Source organism: Typopeltis vanoorti, chromosome 5 (genome assembly GCF_054136105.1).
Source record: "Typopeltis vanoorti isolate ZY-2024b chromosome 5, IOZ_Tvanoo_1.0, whole genome shotgun sequence".
Lineage (NCBI taxonomy): Eukaryota > Metazoa > Arthropoda > Arachnida > Uropygi > Thelyphonidae > Typopeltis > Typopeltis vanoorti.
The window spans coordinates 138,412,844-138,428,978 of NC_143553.1; the positions used below are offsets into that span (position 1 = coordinate 138,412,844).

General features: G+C 37.1%; 1 protein-coding gene across 1 annotated transcript in view; it reads left to right on the top strand.

Annotated features, from left to right (window-relative positions):
- Positions 1 to 1,555: 1,555 nt before the first annotated feature.
- The window catches only part of LOC150106866 (tubulin epsilon chain-like), a 197,550-nt gene continuing 182,970 nt past the window's right edge, over positions 1,556 to 16,135 (top strand). The window contains exons 1-2 of the mRNA XM_090393493.1: positions 1,556 to 1,580; positions 8,763 to 8,845. Of these exons, the coding sequence (XP_090249619.1) occupies positions 1,556 to 1,580; positions 8,763 to 8,845 (108 nt within the window). The remainder of the gene's footprint in view (positions 1,581 to 8,762; positions 8,846 to 16,135) is intronic.

The following is a 16,135-nucleotide window of genomic DNA, read 5'->3' on the forward strand; positions in this document are numbered from 1 at the left end:
CCTCCTGAGATTTTTATTTAATAAGGTTAAAACACATTATGGTAACTTGTTCTGGTAAAATACTTATAAGCTCTGTACTACTAAAATCTTGGCATTTTTCTAGCCTGGCTCCCACTGATGATACCTCAATAAAGGTCGAAACAGGTCTGGGTAGTGCCCCCCTTGCCTTTAATACAAAACATCATACATCTCCTCCAGGAGATGTGCTTTGCATTAAGGGTAAGTATTAAGATTAGTGATCAGAGATTATTCTATTTTTACCATGAGTTGCCTTGGTCTTGCACTACGTGCAGGATCAGCTAGACTTGCAACACTTGCAGGCGCAAACTTGACTTGTTTGTCTGTTTGCTTACTTGGGAAATGGAGTAAAACCAGCTTTAAAATAGCTTGGTGTATATATATATATATATATATATATATATATATATATATATATATATATATATATATATATATATATATATATATATATATATCTGAAGTTTGTCTGTCATCAACTCTCCTCTCCCCCATCCATGTTCATAGCTCATATTCATTACCATTTACTCTAAGTAAATGGAAATGAATAAACTCTAAGTAAATCCATATTCAGTCAAATGACTTTATAGTATCTAGGGTAACCTTTTTTTATTCAACTCTTCAGATCTACCTTTTACAAATTCACCTTCCCCCCCACTTTCAATAGAGTATCATATTCCTCTCCACTCCTATCCCCATGCCTATTTCAGGGGTGCATAAGTTAATCACGAGTGTTGAAAAATCAGATGATAATGCATCATATCTTAAATATTATTCGACAGAGATATATTATCTCATAAATGCGTATATCCCCGTTTCAAATTTAATATGCTCGTTATAAACTGTATTCACTGAAAGAATATTTTAATCAGATTGTATTTACAATGTTTCATAATTTATTATTAAATTATATTTTGAAATTATCTTGAAAAATATATAATAAATAAAATTCTTTAATTTCTACTCAGTCTTAAAGAGAAATTTTCCTATCAAACCTCTCGTTTATACTGCGTTCTGAACTGATTTATCATATCCACGCTTAACTTACTCTATGGCAACGCATTTCAGCCCATCATCATTCGTCAAGCAAGATATCTTCAACCACTGCTTGAACTAGCTGACTGTCAATCAATTACTTTTTGAACTGACTGATTGTCAGATGGCGCTTCGCGCCAATTTTAAGATGTTTTAAAGTGAAGTTTGTTTAGTTTAGTGTATTGATTGCAGTGTTAGTGAGAGCGGGTTGTTGTAAATTGGCCAGTATCATTAAAACCAGGTTTCTATAATAGTGTATACGATATAAAATACAAGAGAGTCGCATCAAGGAAACCTATTCGTTGTCTCTCACCATGTTAGCAAATCATTGATTTCTCACATGAATTATGTACTGAATTTTGCACTGAAATTGGTACTTAGATCTTTCATGAAGCTCTAAACTTTAGAATGTTTTGGCATTTTAAATCGGAAGCAGCTGAGGTAAACCGAATGTTCATTTAATGATGAACCGAAAAGGATTGTTTGATGAGAAATCAGTTTAATGACTCAGTCCATAGTTATTCAAGGTAAGTTAAAGATTAAAGAGAGTTTTGTGAGAATGACTCGGATTATGGGGACAAGAGATGCTGCTCTGTGAATATTATTTTTCTTCGGCACAAACAACTGAGTATGGGGTGGTCAGTTGTTTGCTGATGAAGGTAAGTTGATGAGAGTTATAAGGTTCTAATTATAGCGGTGGTTTGTGTTGATTTTTGAGTTCCATCCCCACACTGCTAGATAATTAGTTTGATCTTAACTGGGGGTCATTGGCTGAAGTAATGCCAGTTTGAATGTTGTTCCAAAAGTCGAAACGTAAAATTATTGCGAGGCACTATACTTTATACTAGGAACTAGAATGGATTGATTCATTAATCATAAGGAGCTGTTGTCATGCAGTTCATGTCTAAGCATGGCTCTGACATCTAGCTTGTGAAAAAGCAGGCTTGTTTCTGCTTGGAATGTAAATAAAAAGATTTACTTCTGTGTGTGTGGGGGGGGGGAAGGAATGTCATCCATGTTCTACTGCTACTGAGTGGGAAGTTCTACAATAATTCTTTTTGTTTTGTTATTGTACAAAATATTGATGTATTTATGTTTTTTTAGTTGGCAGTGAAGGTGACAATACTTGGCTTTTAAATATCTTTGAAATATCTCAATTTTGAAAATTTTCACGGGAGAAAACCACCAATACATGCATAATAATCGCATTATTATTATTATGTGACACCTCCAGGGACTCTAAAGACTCATCGAGGGAGAGTGTGGCAACACTATCGTACGATTATCTCCTTCCAACTACTAACTGCGCTCAAACTTGATTAAGTTTTTGCGAGCAATTAATAGCAAAGGCTCTTACCAACATCGCTGGCTAATATTATGTATGTAATCACGTTATGCTATCTCTGCTTAACATTAGACATTTGGGTTGTTGTTGTAATTTATAATGAATCAGTTCTGAAAAAAAAGTCATTTTTTTAAATTTTATTATTTTTTAGCTCCCATCTGCAAAAAGATATTTTATTTGCAAACCTATAGTATATTCACACCATGGGTAAGTTAGGATTTTTTTCCCTATTTTTATTTATTTTTCCAGGTCTAGAAACCAAACATAGAACTTTTTCAAGCCGCTTCAGGCCTCCGATAAGCTGAGTGGTGGTTTCATACTGGGTAATGAAATACATATTCCACCTACTAATTTTGAGATCCATTTTTATCACTTTATGATAAAAATTACATCATGAAAATACAAACTGAAATGGAAACCTATGTATTTTTATAACTTAACATTTGATATACATTGTCTACAAAGCAGAAGGTTGTATTTAAGAGCATTTGGACTTAGCATACTACCCTTACCTTATCCCTTTTTTTTCTCCTCTTCAAGCTGACATGGTTATAATCCTTGCAGCAAATTACTATCATTGAACAAGTTAGTACATACTCCTAGTGATCAGCATGGAGGCTCCATTTTCTAAAAGTGCATATTTATAATTGGCTTATTCTTATGACAATTTATTTATTTTTATTAATCCCCTTTAGTCAGTAGGTAACACATTTATATACTTTATACAACTTTTAGTAGCAGCCTTTTCTCTCCCTGCACTATACATAATTCTGCTGTATTCATCCAGTAACCCTCCTCTCCCCTTACCAATTTGTCTATCACATATTTTCTGTTTCCACTAAATTTAGCAATTTGCATTGTTTTTGAGAGCCAAGCAAAAAGTTCTGCTTGGCTCTTTAGACCAAAATTCCCAAATGATGATTCCTAGACCAAAATCTGGGAATTTTGGTCTAGAGAGCCATGCTCCAGTAAGAATGGTGGTCATGCACTGAGATGAAAATCATCCTCTCCCTGAAGGCATTCACATGCATTTGCCACAGTAAGATTTGAGCTCTGCATAGTTTTTGTTGGAGAGTAGAGATATTATTTGCTCACCAGGCAAACAAAAGCTACTTGACTCTAGATCCTTTCCAGAAGTTCCTCACCACCCAGTGGAAATCAGCTGACTAGATTTGTTTGAAAGTTTTTTTTAATTTTTTTTATTTTTATTTTTACAGTCATCGCCTTATTTGTCAGTTTCATGCCTATCATAGCAGCACCATGTTGCAATCTTTACAACTCTTGCTGCATACTTTCTCAACTTTGTTGATTATCACTCACAAATCATGCAAATGTCATCGACCTTGAAACACATCAGCACATCTCGCAGCTTTGCACTCTAGAATGTAAAATCTTGCAGTTATTAACAATCTAGCTCATTTGTCGAAGCTAAAATTTTCTGATAGGACTTGACATCAGCATCATTCCTAACTCCACCCAACTTTGCATTATCAACAAATAACTGAATATCATTTGTTAGTGCAGATGAAATAAGCAAGTTGAAGTGATCAAGAACACAACTCTGTGGGATGCCTCCTTTTTTGGAATGTTAGCTTTTATTTCTTCCCTCCTCCCTGTACTTTCTGTTAGTTTCCATTTTAGTAATTAATCTTTATCCATCCTCATATTGATCCACTTGCACGATAACTCTCTATATGACTTTGTCAGATGCCTTCATGATTTAAACTGTTGGGAGGTAGTTACAGGATTGACATTGGGGAGATTTTGTATGGTTGTACAAGGGAAAGAGCAAGTATGAGGGACAATCTCTGGCACTTGCACTGAGTAAGAAAGTGAGAAGCAGCTTATTTTGCATGGTGGGTGGTTGGACTGTGGAATGTATCTCCTGATAGGGTGAATGAGTTTAAGGAATGGCATGGTAGATTTTATCGTTGAAGATGGGCCACCCACTATTAGCCTTTTGACTTCATCTATGTTCTGAATAATAATAGTCTCCCTTACCTAGAAATTCATCATGCATCCATAAAATGTAAAGGTTTTTATTATTGATCCTTTCCATGAGATGTAGAGGAACCAATAGCATATAAGTGCCATGTGTACCACTGGAAAAAAAGTTTGACATTATTCTTGAAGAGTTGGAGATTGTAGTTTGAAAATACTTAATGAGGAAGTCTGTTTTAGAGGACAGAGGTAAATGGAATGAAAGAAGAATGGGGAAGTAAGTCTGGTGATTGCAGTTATTCTGAGGGAAGTTCAGCAGCTACTACTCTTGTTTTAACAAAGTGAACTAAGTAGAGATATGATTGTTGTTAGTTCAGCAGAGCAGTATTCATGGAAGTACCTGTAGTAAAGACATGGGACTGAAGCATTACATCTGTGAGATAGAAGTTGAAGTGAATTAGTGAGGGAGAGGATATTGTCAGCTGAATCACTCTCCTTTAAACATGATCAAGAATTTTTTAAGGCAGGTCTGTTTTAGAGGACAGAGGTAAATGGAATGAAAGAAGAATGGGGAAGTAAGTCTGGTGTTTGCAGTTATTCTGAGGGAAGTTCAGCAGCTACTACTCTTGTTTTAACAAAGTGAACTAAGTAGAGATATGATTATTGTTAGTTTAGCAGAGCAGCATTCATGGAAGTACCTGTAGTAAAGACATGGGACCGAAGCATTACATCTGGTGCACCAGCCTAAACATGTGATGGTTTTCTTAAGGGTTGGTTAATTTGGCATTTGCATGGAGTCGATAGCTGGATAGTTGAAAAGTGCCATCTAGAGTGGAAAAGAATGCCTAGTTTTTTTAGACGCTGAGGAATCTATTGATGTAATGTGTTTGTTCCAGGAAGAGTTGGAGGTAAATATCAGTCCAAGGGGGGGGGAGATAATCCTGTCTTATTTGTGTATCACTGAGGATAAGGATAGCTGAGCTGAGGTCCCTTTTTTCTAGAAAAAAAAGATGACTGTTTTGGTGGCATGAAGATGACTAGGTCATCCTTATCCCATTAAAAGATGGCATGGAGATTGTTTAAGGTGCTGATTGCAGATGGTCTTGAAGCTTGATGTCTGGAGCACTGCATTGTTTGTTGAATTAGGATGAGTTTATTGTCATTAGGAAAACTGTAGATACAGATTTTTTTATGTATAAGAGAAAGACAGTGAATAGAAGAGAGCCCTGAGGCATTCCTGCATTGGTTGTTGAGACTAGAAGAGAAGTAAGTTACAAAAGCAGGGCTTAACTTTACAAATTATCATAGAGAATGCTAAGCTCATCGATCTAAACTCGTCCTCTCCCCAATTTAGTAATAACTACTGTGAATTGTTATTGTAAAAATCTCTCTTTGCAACATTCTTATGCAGTAACAAGGCAATTTTACCCCTTCGGAACCATCCATGTTGAAAGACTCATTGAACAACCAGACCACACTACAATGAACTGTTTTTGCACCTTTCCTAAAAAAATGTTATATATGAGGTGAGACAATTTAATTCCCAGAACAGCCATGTAGCACTTGTTTGGTGATTTGGTTGGAGTCATGTGAGTAATCTTGTTTGTACATCTAACTAGTGTGTGTGTGTGTGTGTGTGTGTGTGTGTGTGTGTGTGTGTGTGTAAACCTCAAGCCGATAGAGCCATTTGCTAGTTTACATGTATTTATTGCATGTAAACTTTGGTATAAAAATGTGTGATCGAAATTTGGAGCAGCATGTTAACATAAACTTTTGTTTGGATTTTGGACTGCTGTGAAAATTGGCAAAACCGATACTGAAAACGGAGCTGTTGAAATTGGTATATGATGTGGATGTGCTGAAAAAGTCAAATGTCTTGGAGTAGCATAAGAGATTCAAAGGTGGGCAAGAAGATGTGAACGATCACCCCAGATGAGAGATGAGTTACTCGTTATGGATGTACAAGTTGTGGATGCTGGGTGGTCACTTACTATTTTTTTTTTATTAATCTTTCTACTGGTTACATCATGTCCAGACATCTCATCTAGACTTGATATAGGCCTAAGCCTTTACAAGTGTATTACCCTTTCCTGTTTTAGTTATCATTGTAGTCATTCTCTGTGGCAATGTCATGCCACCAGTGTGTGCCCTGTAGGACCCTCAAGGAAAGAACTTTATCTTTCTGCATAAACCCAAGATGTTTTAAGTCCTTATAGTTATGTGCTCCATATGGCATGTAAAGAGATGGTGGCGCTGGTAAACTTCGGAGTTGCCCCATGCTCCTGTATCTTACTAACTAGATCTTGGTTATTCTTATAATAGTTTACCTTATTTTTATGGCTATAGGCTAGTTGGTGCCCTGTTCCCATCACCTGGGCATCAACTACCCAAATATCACCATCTCTTTTAATCACTAAGTCTGGCTTACGCAGACCCGCGGAAGTCCTATAATGTGGTTCCACCGTGGTTTCCCAACTTTTGTTCTTAAAGTGATTGTTCAGAATGCAGACCATGGCATCATGCCTCCGCACATGGACCCCATGGTTGCGGAAGCAACACTAGTCTATATGAGACAGTGTCTCACTGTAGTGGCAGCCAGCCCTACAGTTTGAATCGTCACTATCCCATCGAGCTGTGCAGGCTCGAGTGGGCAGGACATTGATCCTCGTACTGATAAGGTCAATATACTCAAACCCAAGGAGGAGTCTTGTGCCATTCCTTACCCAATCATGCTGCGGAGACACCAGATATGATTCTTTGAAAGGAGCACCATCTACAGAACAGTGCAGCAGAGATGCTCATCTCTTGTGTTCTGTGGGTGCTGACTCAATTAGGGTACCTTGATAATGGGACCAGCCTTTGCCTGCCTAAAGTCTTCTTGTATTAATGGGCTATAGAAAGCCTCTCTGCAGATAGAAGGGAAGAAGTGATGAAACCCCGAGCTCACTGTTCTTCACCCTCGCATGGAAATATGCAGTAAGGGTGTCAGGTGGCAGTTGGAGTCATGATCTCACGGCTGAATCAATGTCCCTGTCCATTTGGGACAGTACCGAGATATATATTCTATTCTACCAGGCACCAACTTGTGGTAGAAGCGAGGTAGGAGATAGTGGGGAAAGGAGAAACAGTCTTTGCTGGGGCTTGAGAGGAGCTTTCCTTAAAGAAGCGATCCCAGCTTCTAGAATAGAATGGCTTCCCTTTGGGATGAACATGATACCAAGGTATCTCCACTCTTCCAGGAGGGTCAAAGTATGCAATGGCCTCCCATGCAGGGAAAACTCTATATAGTCTCTACCTTAAGCTTCTTGTCACAACCAGAGGGGACAAGTGCTAAAGAGCATGACTTCTCTACATTAATAGAAAGGCCTTGAATAGAGAAAAAGTCAACTGAAAAAATAATAAAAATCTCCAATAAGCAGGGCTGTCATGTTGCACTGGGCGATGAACTTAAAAAGACAACTCTTAAGATATTGTACAAGCTTCTTTAGAGCAGGTTTTTACAAATACGTACTTTGCTTGGAATTTGAACTTTTGTGGAAATGGTTTTTAATGGTTGAACTGTCAATGCAGACTGCTGTTGAAAAACATGGGGGTGGGCACTGTAGCATTTTGTGTCACATATTAATTTTTATACTTGCTGTTTTAAGTTTGTAAGTTTTAATGCCTTGTATGATAGTTATGGGTATATTGTTCTACTCATGTGAAATGTTTCATCTCTGAACAGCAAAATGTTTTCAGAAAGTCCATCTCCATTCACCTAGGGTAATATAAGCAAACATGAAATGTTTTAATGGTCCTATGTAGGTCATGAAATATGCTGCTAATTTTCAAGTATTGCTTAAAGATGTCAAGCATTTGTGCATTTATCTTCATAAATATATCACACAGGTTAATCTCTGGCATTTACTAGGAATTCAACATTCTCATAAACAACTTCTGTTTCAGGCAGGACCAACAAGAAGGGAGTGGGGGGTTGGACTCTGGGGTAAAAAAAAAAATTGGCTTCAACAATGGCTGATTAGCTAATAATAATACCAAGAAAGACTAATGCATATGCAGAATGGTTAAACTGCTGGGTCCCAGTAATTTGTACTGGCCTTCCCCTTCATCTCTTTGGTCCTGACCTCAGGATAGTGCTTATATTCACTACTGTGGTGTATCGAGTTAGTGAAACTTTCATCATGTTATGCGGTACAGTGCATGCTCTGACTTTTTCAGCCATAAACAACATACTTTGTTTTCTCTGCTGCTGTAGATTTGCAGTTCTCTTTGATTTGCCATGAATTTCATGCTGCACATGATAAGTGCAGCTTGTATTTAATGGCATTCTACATGCTGTTTGTTTTTGATAATTTTTATATATGCACAAAATAATCATTTAATTTTTATATTTTCAACACTTGTGTTTTTCTTTTCCCAACAGTTGGGCAATGTGGTAATCAAATTGGATATAGGTTTTGGGATCTAGTACTCAGAGAGCATAACAACTATATTAAACAAAATGCTGTAAGTAAATTCTTATATATTTTTATAATCACTTTGTAATTATAATCATTTTATAATCAATTTTGTAATATATATATAATTGTTCATCTTTACTCTGTAGAAAATATTATAAAAAAATTAGTTTGAATGACTATATACCGAGAATGAAAAAACAATAACATTTAATATTAAGATACAACTAGTTTCGTTGAGTGATTCAACTTCTTCAGGTATCACAGGCAAAGAATTATACAAAATGTGACAGAGACATGATAAAATTACATCAACAGATCTAGTATAAAAGACGATAGTCCCATATGTGCATTCCTGAATTCTGGCTTCAACTACTATTCTTGAGATACTGACCAGTGTATAATTTTCTGTTATATTAAAAACAAATGATATTCGTACTTGTGTGTGTAGGAGGGACGAATATTCATGGTATGCTAGGTGTGCGGTGCCCTCCACCGAATAGCAATATCACCAATATATTTTTGCATTTATGCCCGTTAAAGACTCCCCTAATTGTTTCGAGACTTCGTGTAATTCCTAAAAGTAAACACAATATATTAATGTTTCATGAAGAGGATGTTTTTTGACGTGTAAACATTGCATCACGTTCGCGTTAATAGTCAGAGTGTGCATTCAAAATACGTACACCTTTGAAAATATGTACAGATGGCTCAATGGGTCAAATTCTGAGCATTCTAGTAGTTTTAAACTGCTCAGAAGGTGAGGCAGAGTGAGCTCTGGGACAATAGCACATAGAGGCTGTGATTGGCTATTCTGTCAAACAATCCAATTGAACATTGTATTTGTCATGAGTTGCTGTTTTTGTTTTCCGAGTTTCATCTGTTTTGCATGCATGAAGTGTGAACTAATGTGGTTTTTAATATAATTCTTGATAAATTTGTAACTTTTTTGCTCATATTTACAATGGAAATAGTATTATTGTCGTCCTTCCAAATTTCATGCCTTTTCAGTAATTCAAATATACCAACCAAATACAGCATTCTCCTTCATTGGTTTCTAATTCTTAAAACAAACATAATGTCCTCACTCTGCACAGATTTCGTTTGCAATTAATTGATAAATTAAAGTATTCAAAGTTATCCTACAATTAATTTCATTGGACAAATTATGATGAGTACTAATGTTCTATGCACTTTTAAAACTTTCTTACGTAAATAAAAATGCTGTCGAACTGATGTGAATTTTGTAGTGCGGGTTGCATAAGCCACGACAGCACACCCAACCGAAATAGGCACTCAATGCCACTGAAGTGCGTGTTTCTGGAGCAATGGCTGAATCATAGCATTAAAACAGGAACAATAACCTTATCTTTACTTGTTAGTGTCTTTTTCAACATCGAAATCAAATGTTTGCAGTATGCTATAAGCTTCAACTCTGCTTCCCCCCCCCCCCCACACACAATTCCCTATAATTGAATTTCCTGAAATTCAATATCATCATAGTAATACATAGTATGTAACTTTTTCAATCTGAATTGCATCATCAAATTCCTGACATAGCCTCAGGGAGTGTACAGAATCTTATGCTAATACTGCATGGAAAGTTACACATTATTTCTTTTGCCTGTTATCTGTCAACATTCCAATACTATCACATCTTATATTTCTGTCTTCTAAGTGTCGCTGTTTTCTGTATCAATCTAACTACATCTTGGTCTTCCTCTGAGTCTTTCTTACCATCTTAGCAAAGAACACTTGTTTAGCCAATCTTTCCTCTTCTATTTTTTTTTTAAATGGCCATACTGCCTGAGATTAGTTCTGCTAACACATTCCTGAATGCTACCAAGGTCAAGTTCCTTCTTAATATCCTGGTTTTTAATATGACACTGCCATTAATGACATCTGTTCAGTCTCCTAATCTTTCTCAGGACTCTCATATCTGTAGTCTCTAAGTCTTTTATCAAGAGTTTTGTTTCTAACCCAGCTTTCAATCCATAAGTTAAAATTGGTTTTAACACTCTCTTCTCTATAGCTGTTTTAGTGTTTTGAGTATTCTCTTTTATTCCATATAAATTTATTCAGTTGGCTTCCTACCATATCAGCTTTGCTAATTCTGCTGTCTATTTCCAAATTTAATTTTCCAAATCTCATTAACAGGCATTAGTAAGACTTGGATAACAGCAGATGATGTAGTTACAGGGAAAAAATGTGAAGGCTTTAGTATTTTCAGGGAAGATAGGATGGGGGTTCTGCTGATGGTAGTGGATGAATTGCAAATAAAAAGAATAGGAGACAGGTAGGAGGGTGGCTGTTCATTTGAAGAAGTCTGGTGTAAGATTAAAACAATAAACAAAATAAACAGTTGGTTTTGCTATGAGCCAGGGAGTTCCACAGATGATCTTGAAGACATACATTGCCAAATTAGTATGAGTACAGGCCAAATGATTATTATGGAGAACTTCAGCTATGGAGATATAAACTGGAAGGAAGAAAGATCACATGGCAGAAAGGAAGTAGAATTTATACACCTGCTGAGAGATAATTACTTGGCAGCATGTAATGGAAGGGCCTAGGGATGGGAGAGTATTGAACCTGGTCATAGGATCAGAAGAGCTACCCATAACCAAGGTGACAACATTGCCTCCAGTTGGTGAAAGTGACAATGTGGTCTTGACTTGGGAGAATGTAAAACATGAGGAATAATCTATCAAGAATGGGTATTTGTGGAACTACAAGGTAGGTGATTATGACATGTTTAGGAAGAAGCTTAAATCTGTACCATGGCATAAAACACTGCAGGTTAAGGATGTTAGTAGTTCATGGGATATAGTTGAATCATCTAGAGGAATCAGTATTAAATTGTATACTTAGGGTAAGGGGGAGTTAATTGGGTAGGAGTTAGATGGGTGAATAATATCATTAAGCATGAGCTGCAAAAGAAGAAAAGGCTGTGGAGGGTATATAAAGAGAAAGGTGACCAGCAAACTCATGAACAGTACAAGTCTCAGGCATGAAAGGAGACCAGCATGGCAAAGAAGACAAAATCAGATTATGAGAAGAATTTTGGCCAAGTAGGCCAAAGGAAATACCAAAGAGTTGTTTTATTATGTGGCAAGTAAGAGGAAGAATGACTATGGAAGATTAACCATAATGAGTGATGGTCATGATGAGACAGAAGCAGATAAAATAGTTGAGTTACTGAGTGACCACTTTGCAAGCATGTATATTCCTAGTGAGGTTACTGCTTTAACCTATGTGACAGACACTGATGTGGGAACAGAGGTGGATTAATTGGAGGTTCTTAGAATATTGCAGAATCTCAATGTAAATACAGTTGTAGGATTAGATGGGATATCAGCTAGGATTTTGCGAGAATGTGTGCGTAGGAACTGCAATGCCTTTGATTAAGCTGTTTAATTTAAGTCTCAACTCTGGTAGAGTTCCAAGGGAGTGGAAAGAGGGCAGAATTATTCCTTTGCATAAGTTAGGTTCTAAGACCACAGTAGCAAATTATCGACCAATCAGCATCTCGGGCATAGTGGTAAAAGTACTAGAAGAATTGGTAAAAAAGAGAAGTTGAAGAATGGGTAGATAAAAAATATGATTCTGTATTAGGATCAGCTTTGGTTATGCCTTAGTAATTTACTAGCTTTTTATAATAGAGTAACAGCTGAGTTGGATAAAGGAAATGGCTACATGATGATTTTTGCTGGATTTTGCAAAGGCATTTGACAGAATACAAATGGAACACTGGTATTCAAATTAGAACAAATGGGGATGGATATGATACTGATTCAGTGGATAAGAGTAGCTGCTGGACAGATATTAAAAAAAAAAAAAAATGTGCATGGATGGCATAATCAAAGTGAAAACAGGTGACTAGTGGTGTGCCTCAAGGTTCAGTACCGGGACCATTACTGTTTAATTTGTATATAATGATATAGGAAATAACCTGAAAGGAAATATTCAGTTGTTTGCTGATGATGCAAATTAGATTGAGTAACAGTTAATCAAGGCGATGTCAGAGAGCTTACTATTGAAATAAGCTGTCCATATGGGAAAAAATTAATGGGTGTCAATTTAATGTTGAGAAATGTAAAGTTATTCATTTTGGGATAAATAGATTACAAGCTGTGTATCATTGATGGCATTGTACTCCAGGAAATAGATGAAGCTAGAGATTTAGTGGTGGTGGTAGTTTAGAGGATGTACTGCTAAGTTAGCCCATAAGATTACTTGGCTAGTGAATAACACATTAACAAGTAGAGATAAGGAAGTTGTAATTCCGTTTTATAAGGTGATACACCCATATCTGGATTACTGTGCTCAAGTCTGGTCCCCCTGGGTTTCTCAGGGATGAGGAAGCAGTGGAGAGAATTCAGAGGCAATTGACTAAGATGGTGACTTGCCTGTGGAATGTTCCCTATGAGGATAGATTGAAAGTGTATGGATTGCAGAAGTTGGTTGAATGGAGAAAAAGAGGAGATATGATAGAAACATTTTAAGTTGCTTAAGGATTTTATAGGATAGATGCAGGGGAAATGTTTCAGCACTTGGCTAGAGGGACCAGAACAAGGGGTCATCCCTGGAAGTTGAATAAAGGTGTAGTTAGTAGGAGGTGTAAGAACTAGATTTTTTGCTTGGAGAGTTGTGAATGAATGGAATGGGTTGCCAAAGTCATTTGTGAGTGCTTTTTCTGGTAATGGGTTCGAGGAGAGGTACGATAGATTGTGTGGATAGATTGGGTCTCCTGTGATGAGTCTTTAGACTCCATGGAGGTTTCCATATAATAATAAAATAATATCACTCGGATTCCACTTTCATATATTAAAGGAATTTGTGAACATATTGCTGAAGTTCTAAAACCTTTTTTATATTGCAAGTGTCCTTTTGTCCTGTCTGTAAGATTTCTGTCTTCCTTTCTTCACCTAAAGACACTTTCTTTACTCAGCCTTCCAGGTGTCTTATTACCAGATCTCCTGCTCCTGTGGTTTGTCTTACTTCAGACATTCTGGCAGATCCGCAACCTTCTGTTGTGAAGGACATCAGATGGTTGTATCTTATATCCAGTATCATGAACCTGAACAGTCTGACTGAGCAGAACATGCCATCCTGACTGAACATAGTCTTTTTGGGAAAAAAAATAAACTTTTACATAAAAGTAGATTCCTTATAGAGCAGTTATATAAAGAGCTGTGAGGTGTTTTTATACTGACTGAACTTAAATAGATTTGAATGGTTGATTTAATATTGCAGATGTCCTTTTGTCCTGTCTATAAGATTGTCTTCCTTTCTTCACCTAAAGACACTTTCTTCACTCAGCCTTCCAAAGGGTATCCTGTTTTTGGGAAATATTCTTTGTCTTATAGGTATTATTTTTGGAAAACTCCCATGTTACTCTAAGTAAATATTATTTTTATGGCTATTTAGCCTATTTTTGTTTTTGGAGTGCCTCTTTTATAATGTCAAATTTTACTCAGCTAAAATTACTCAAATTTTAGCTGAGTAAAATTTGAGTAATTTTAACAACAGATGAATGTATGTTGCTACAATCACCAGGATGCCACTGAATAAGATGACAGCCAGCAACATCCTACAAAGGTATATCCGAATTTTTCCTCCTATATATTTTTCGTATATCCTTCTCTATCAGTGGCGGCCATTGAAAAGTTTAAGTGGGGGTGCTGCATATACATACGAAATGAAAAAAAATATATTCTTTTTTTCCTAATCAGTAATCAATTTATCAATAAATAAATTTGCATATCAAAAAATTGCTTTATTAAAAATATTTCACCCTCACAATGAACACACCAATAATAAAAGTTTTGTATCTCACAGAAATAACCCGTGCAAGCATACAATTTATCTGTAGTGACACCGCTCAACGAGCAGTGTCGGATTCACTTGTTACGTACAGTGACAAGTGCAAACAAATATCTAGCTGAGTCTAGCTGTATTTGGACGAACGCAATAATTTTGTCACTAAGGCACAAATGCACTGCGTTAAATCGCAGTGCATTTGTTTCGTGTAATGATAATTGAAGAAACATAATTCTTTTCATATTTTCAACAGTGACACTCATCATAATTCAGCCTTGTATCTATAACAAATAATTATTATTTTAATAGATTAAAATAAGATTTACCAAAAATATTTCGCTCTCACCATGAACACGCACCTATAATAAGTTTCGTATCTCACAAAAATAATGCATGCAAGCATACAATTTATCTGTAGCGACACTGCTCTCTGAGCAGTGCTGGATTCACTTGTTACGTACAATGACAAGTGCAAACGAATATTGGAGAGTCTGGCTGCAATTGTCCGAAAGCAATAATTCCGACACTGCGTTAGATCGCAGTATATTTGTTTCATAATCTAAAGCATTAATCGAACAAATCCAATTATTAACTATTCAGTCAATGTCGAAACAGCTGTAACCTTTAACATGTTCTATTGAATTTATATAATGTTGTAAGCATTGTTATTATTTATAAACACAAACAAAATTTAATTTTTAAATTTTTTCCTTGTGGGTGCTACAGTGTCGCAGTGCTTATGTACAAGCTGCCACTGAGCCTTATCAAACTTTTGTAGACTGAGGGAAGTCAATTTCTGCCAGTAGTCAAAAAGACTGGATTCAACCCACCCTATGGGTGGGTTGAATCCAGAAGATTCTATATAGAAATAACATCTAGTCATGCCCTAAAATTTGAATAAAAAGTCAATGTCATTATAAAAGGGACACTCCTAAACAAAAATAGGCTAAATAGCCATAAAAATAATTCTTCGTCTTCTTCCTGTCATGGATTTTAGACTAAATATGCTGTTCTGGTCTCATACCATCGCATTCTTGGTCTTTCAATTCTTCATTTTCCATTTTTTATATCCATGTATTATTTTTGGCACTCTGCCATTGTCCATTCAGTTCAGATGTTAAAACCATTTTTGTTTATATTTACTTATATTGTAGTTAACTGGTTTTATATTCAGGTATTCTAAAATTTTTTCATTTGTTTTATGGTCTTCCATTTAGTATATCCAGCTGTTTTTCTGAGAAATCTAATTTCTGCTGTTTGCCCCCCCCCCCCCCCCACCCCCCCCCCCCCCCACCCCCCCCCCCCCCCACCCCCCCCCCCCCCCACCCCCCCCCCCCCCCACCCCCCCCCCCCCCCACCCCCCCCCCCCCCCACCCCCCCCCCCCCCCACCCCCCCCCCCCCCCACCCCCCCCCCCCCCCACCCCCCCCCCCCCCCACCCCCCCCCCCCCCCACCCCCCCCCCCCCCCACCCCCCCCCCCCCCCACCCCCCCCCCCCCCCACCCCCCCCCCCCCCC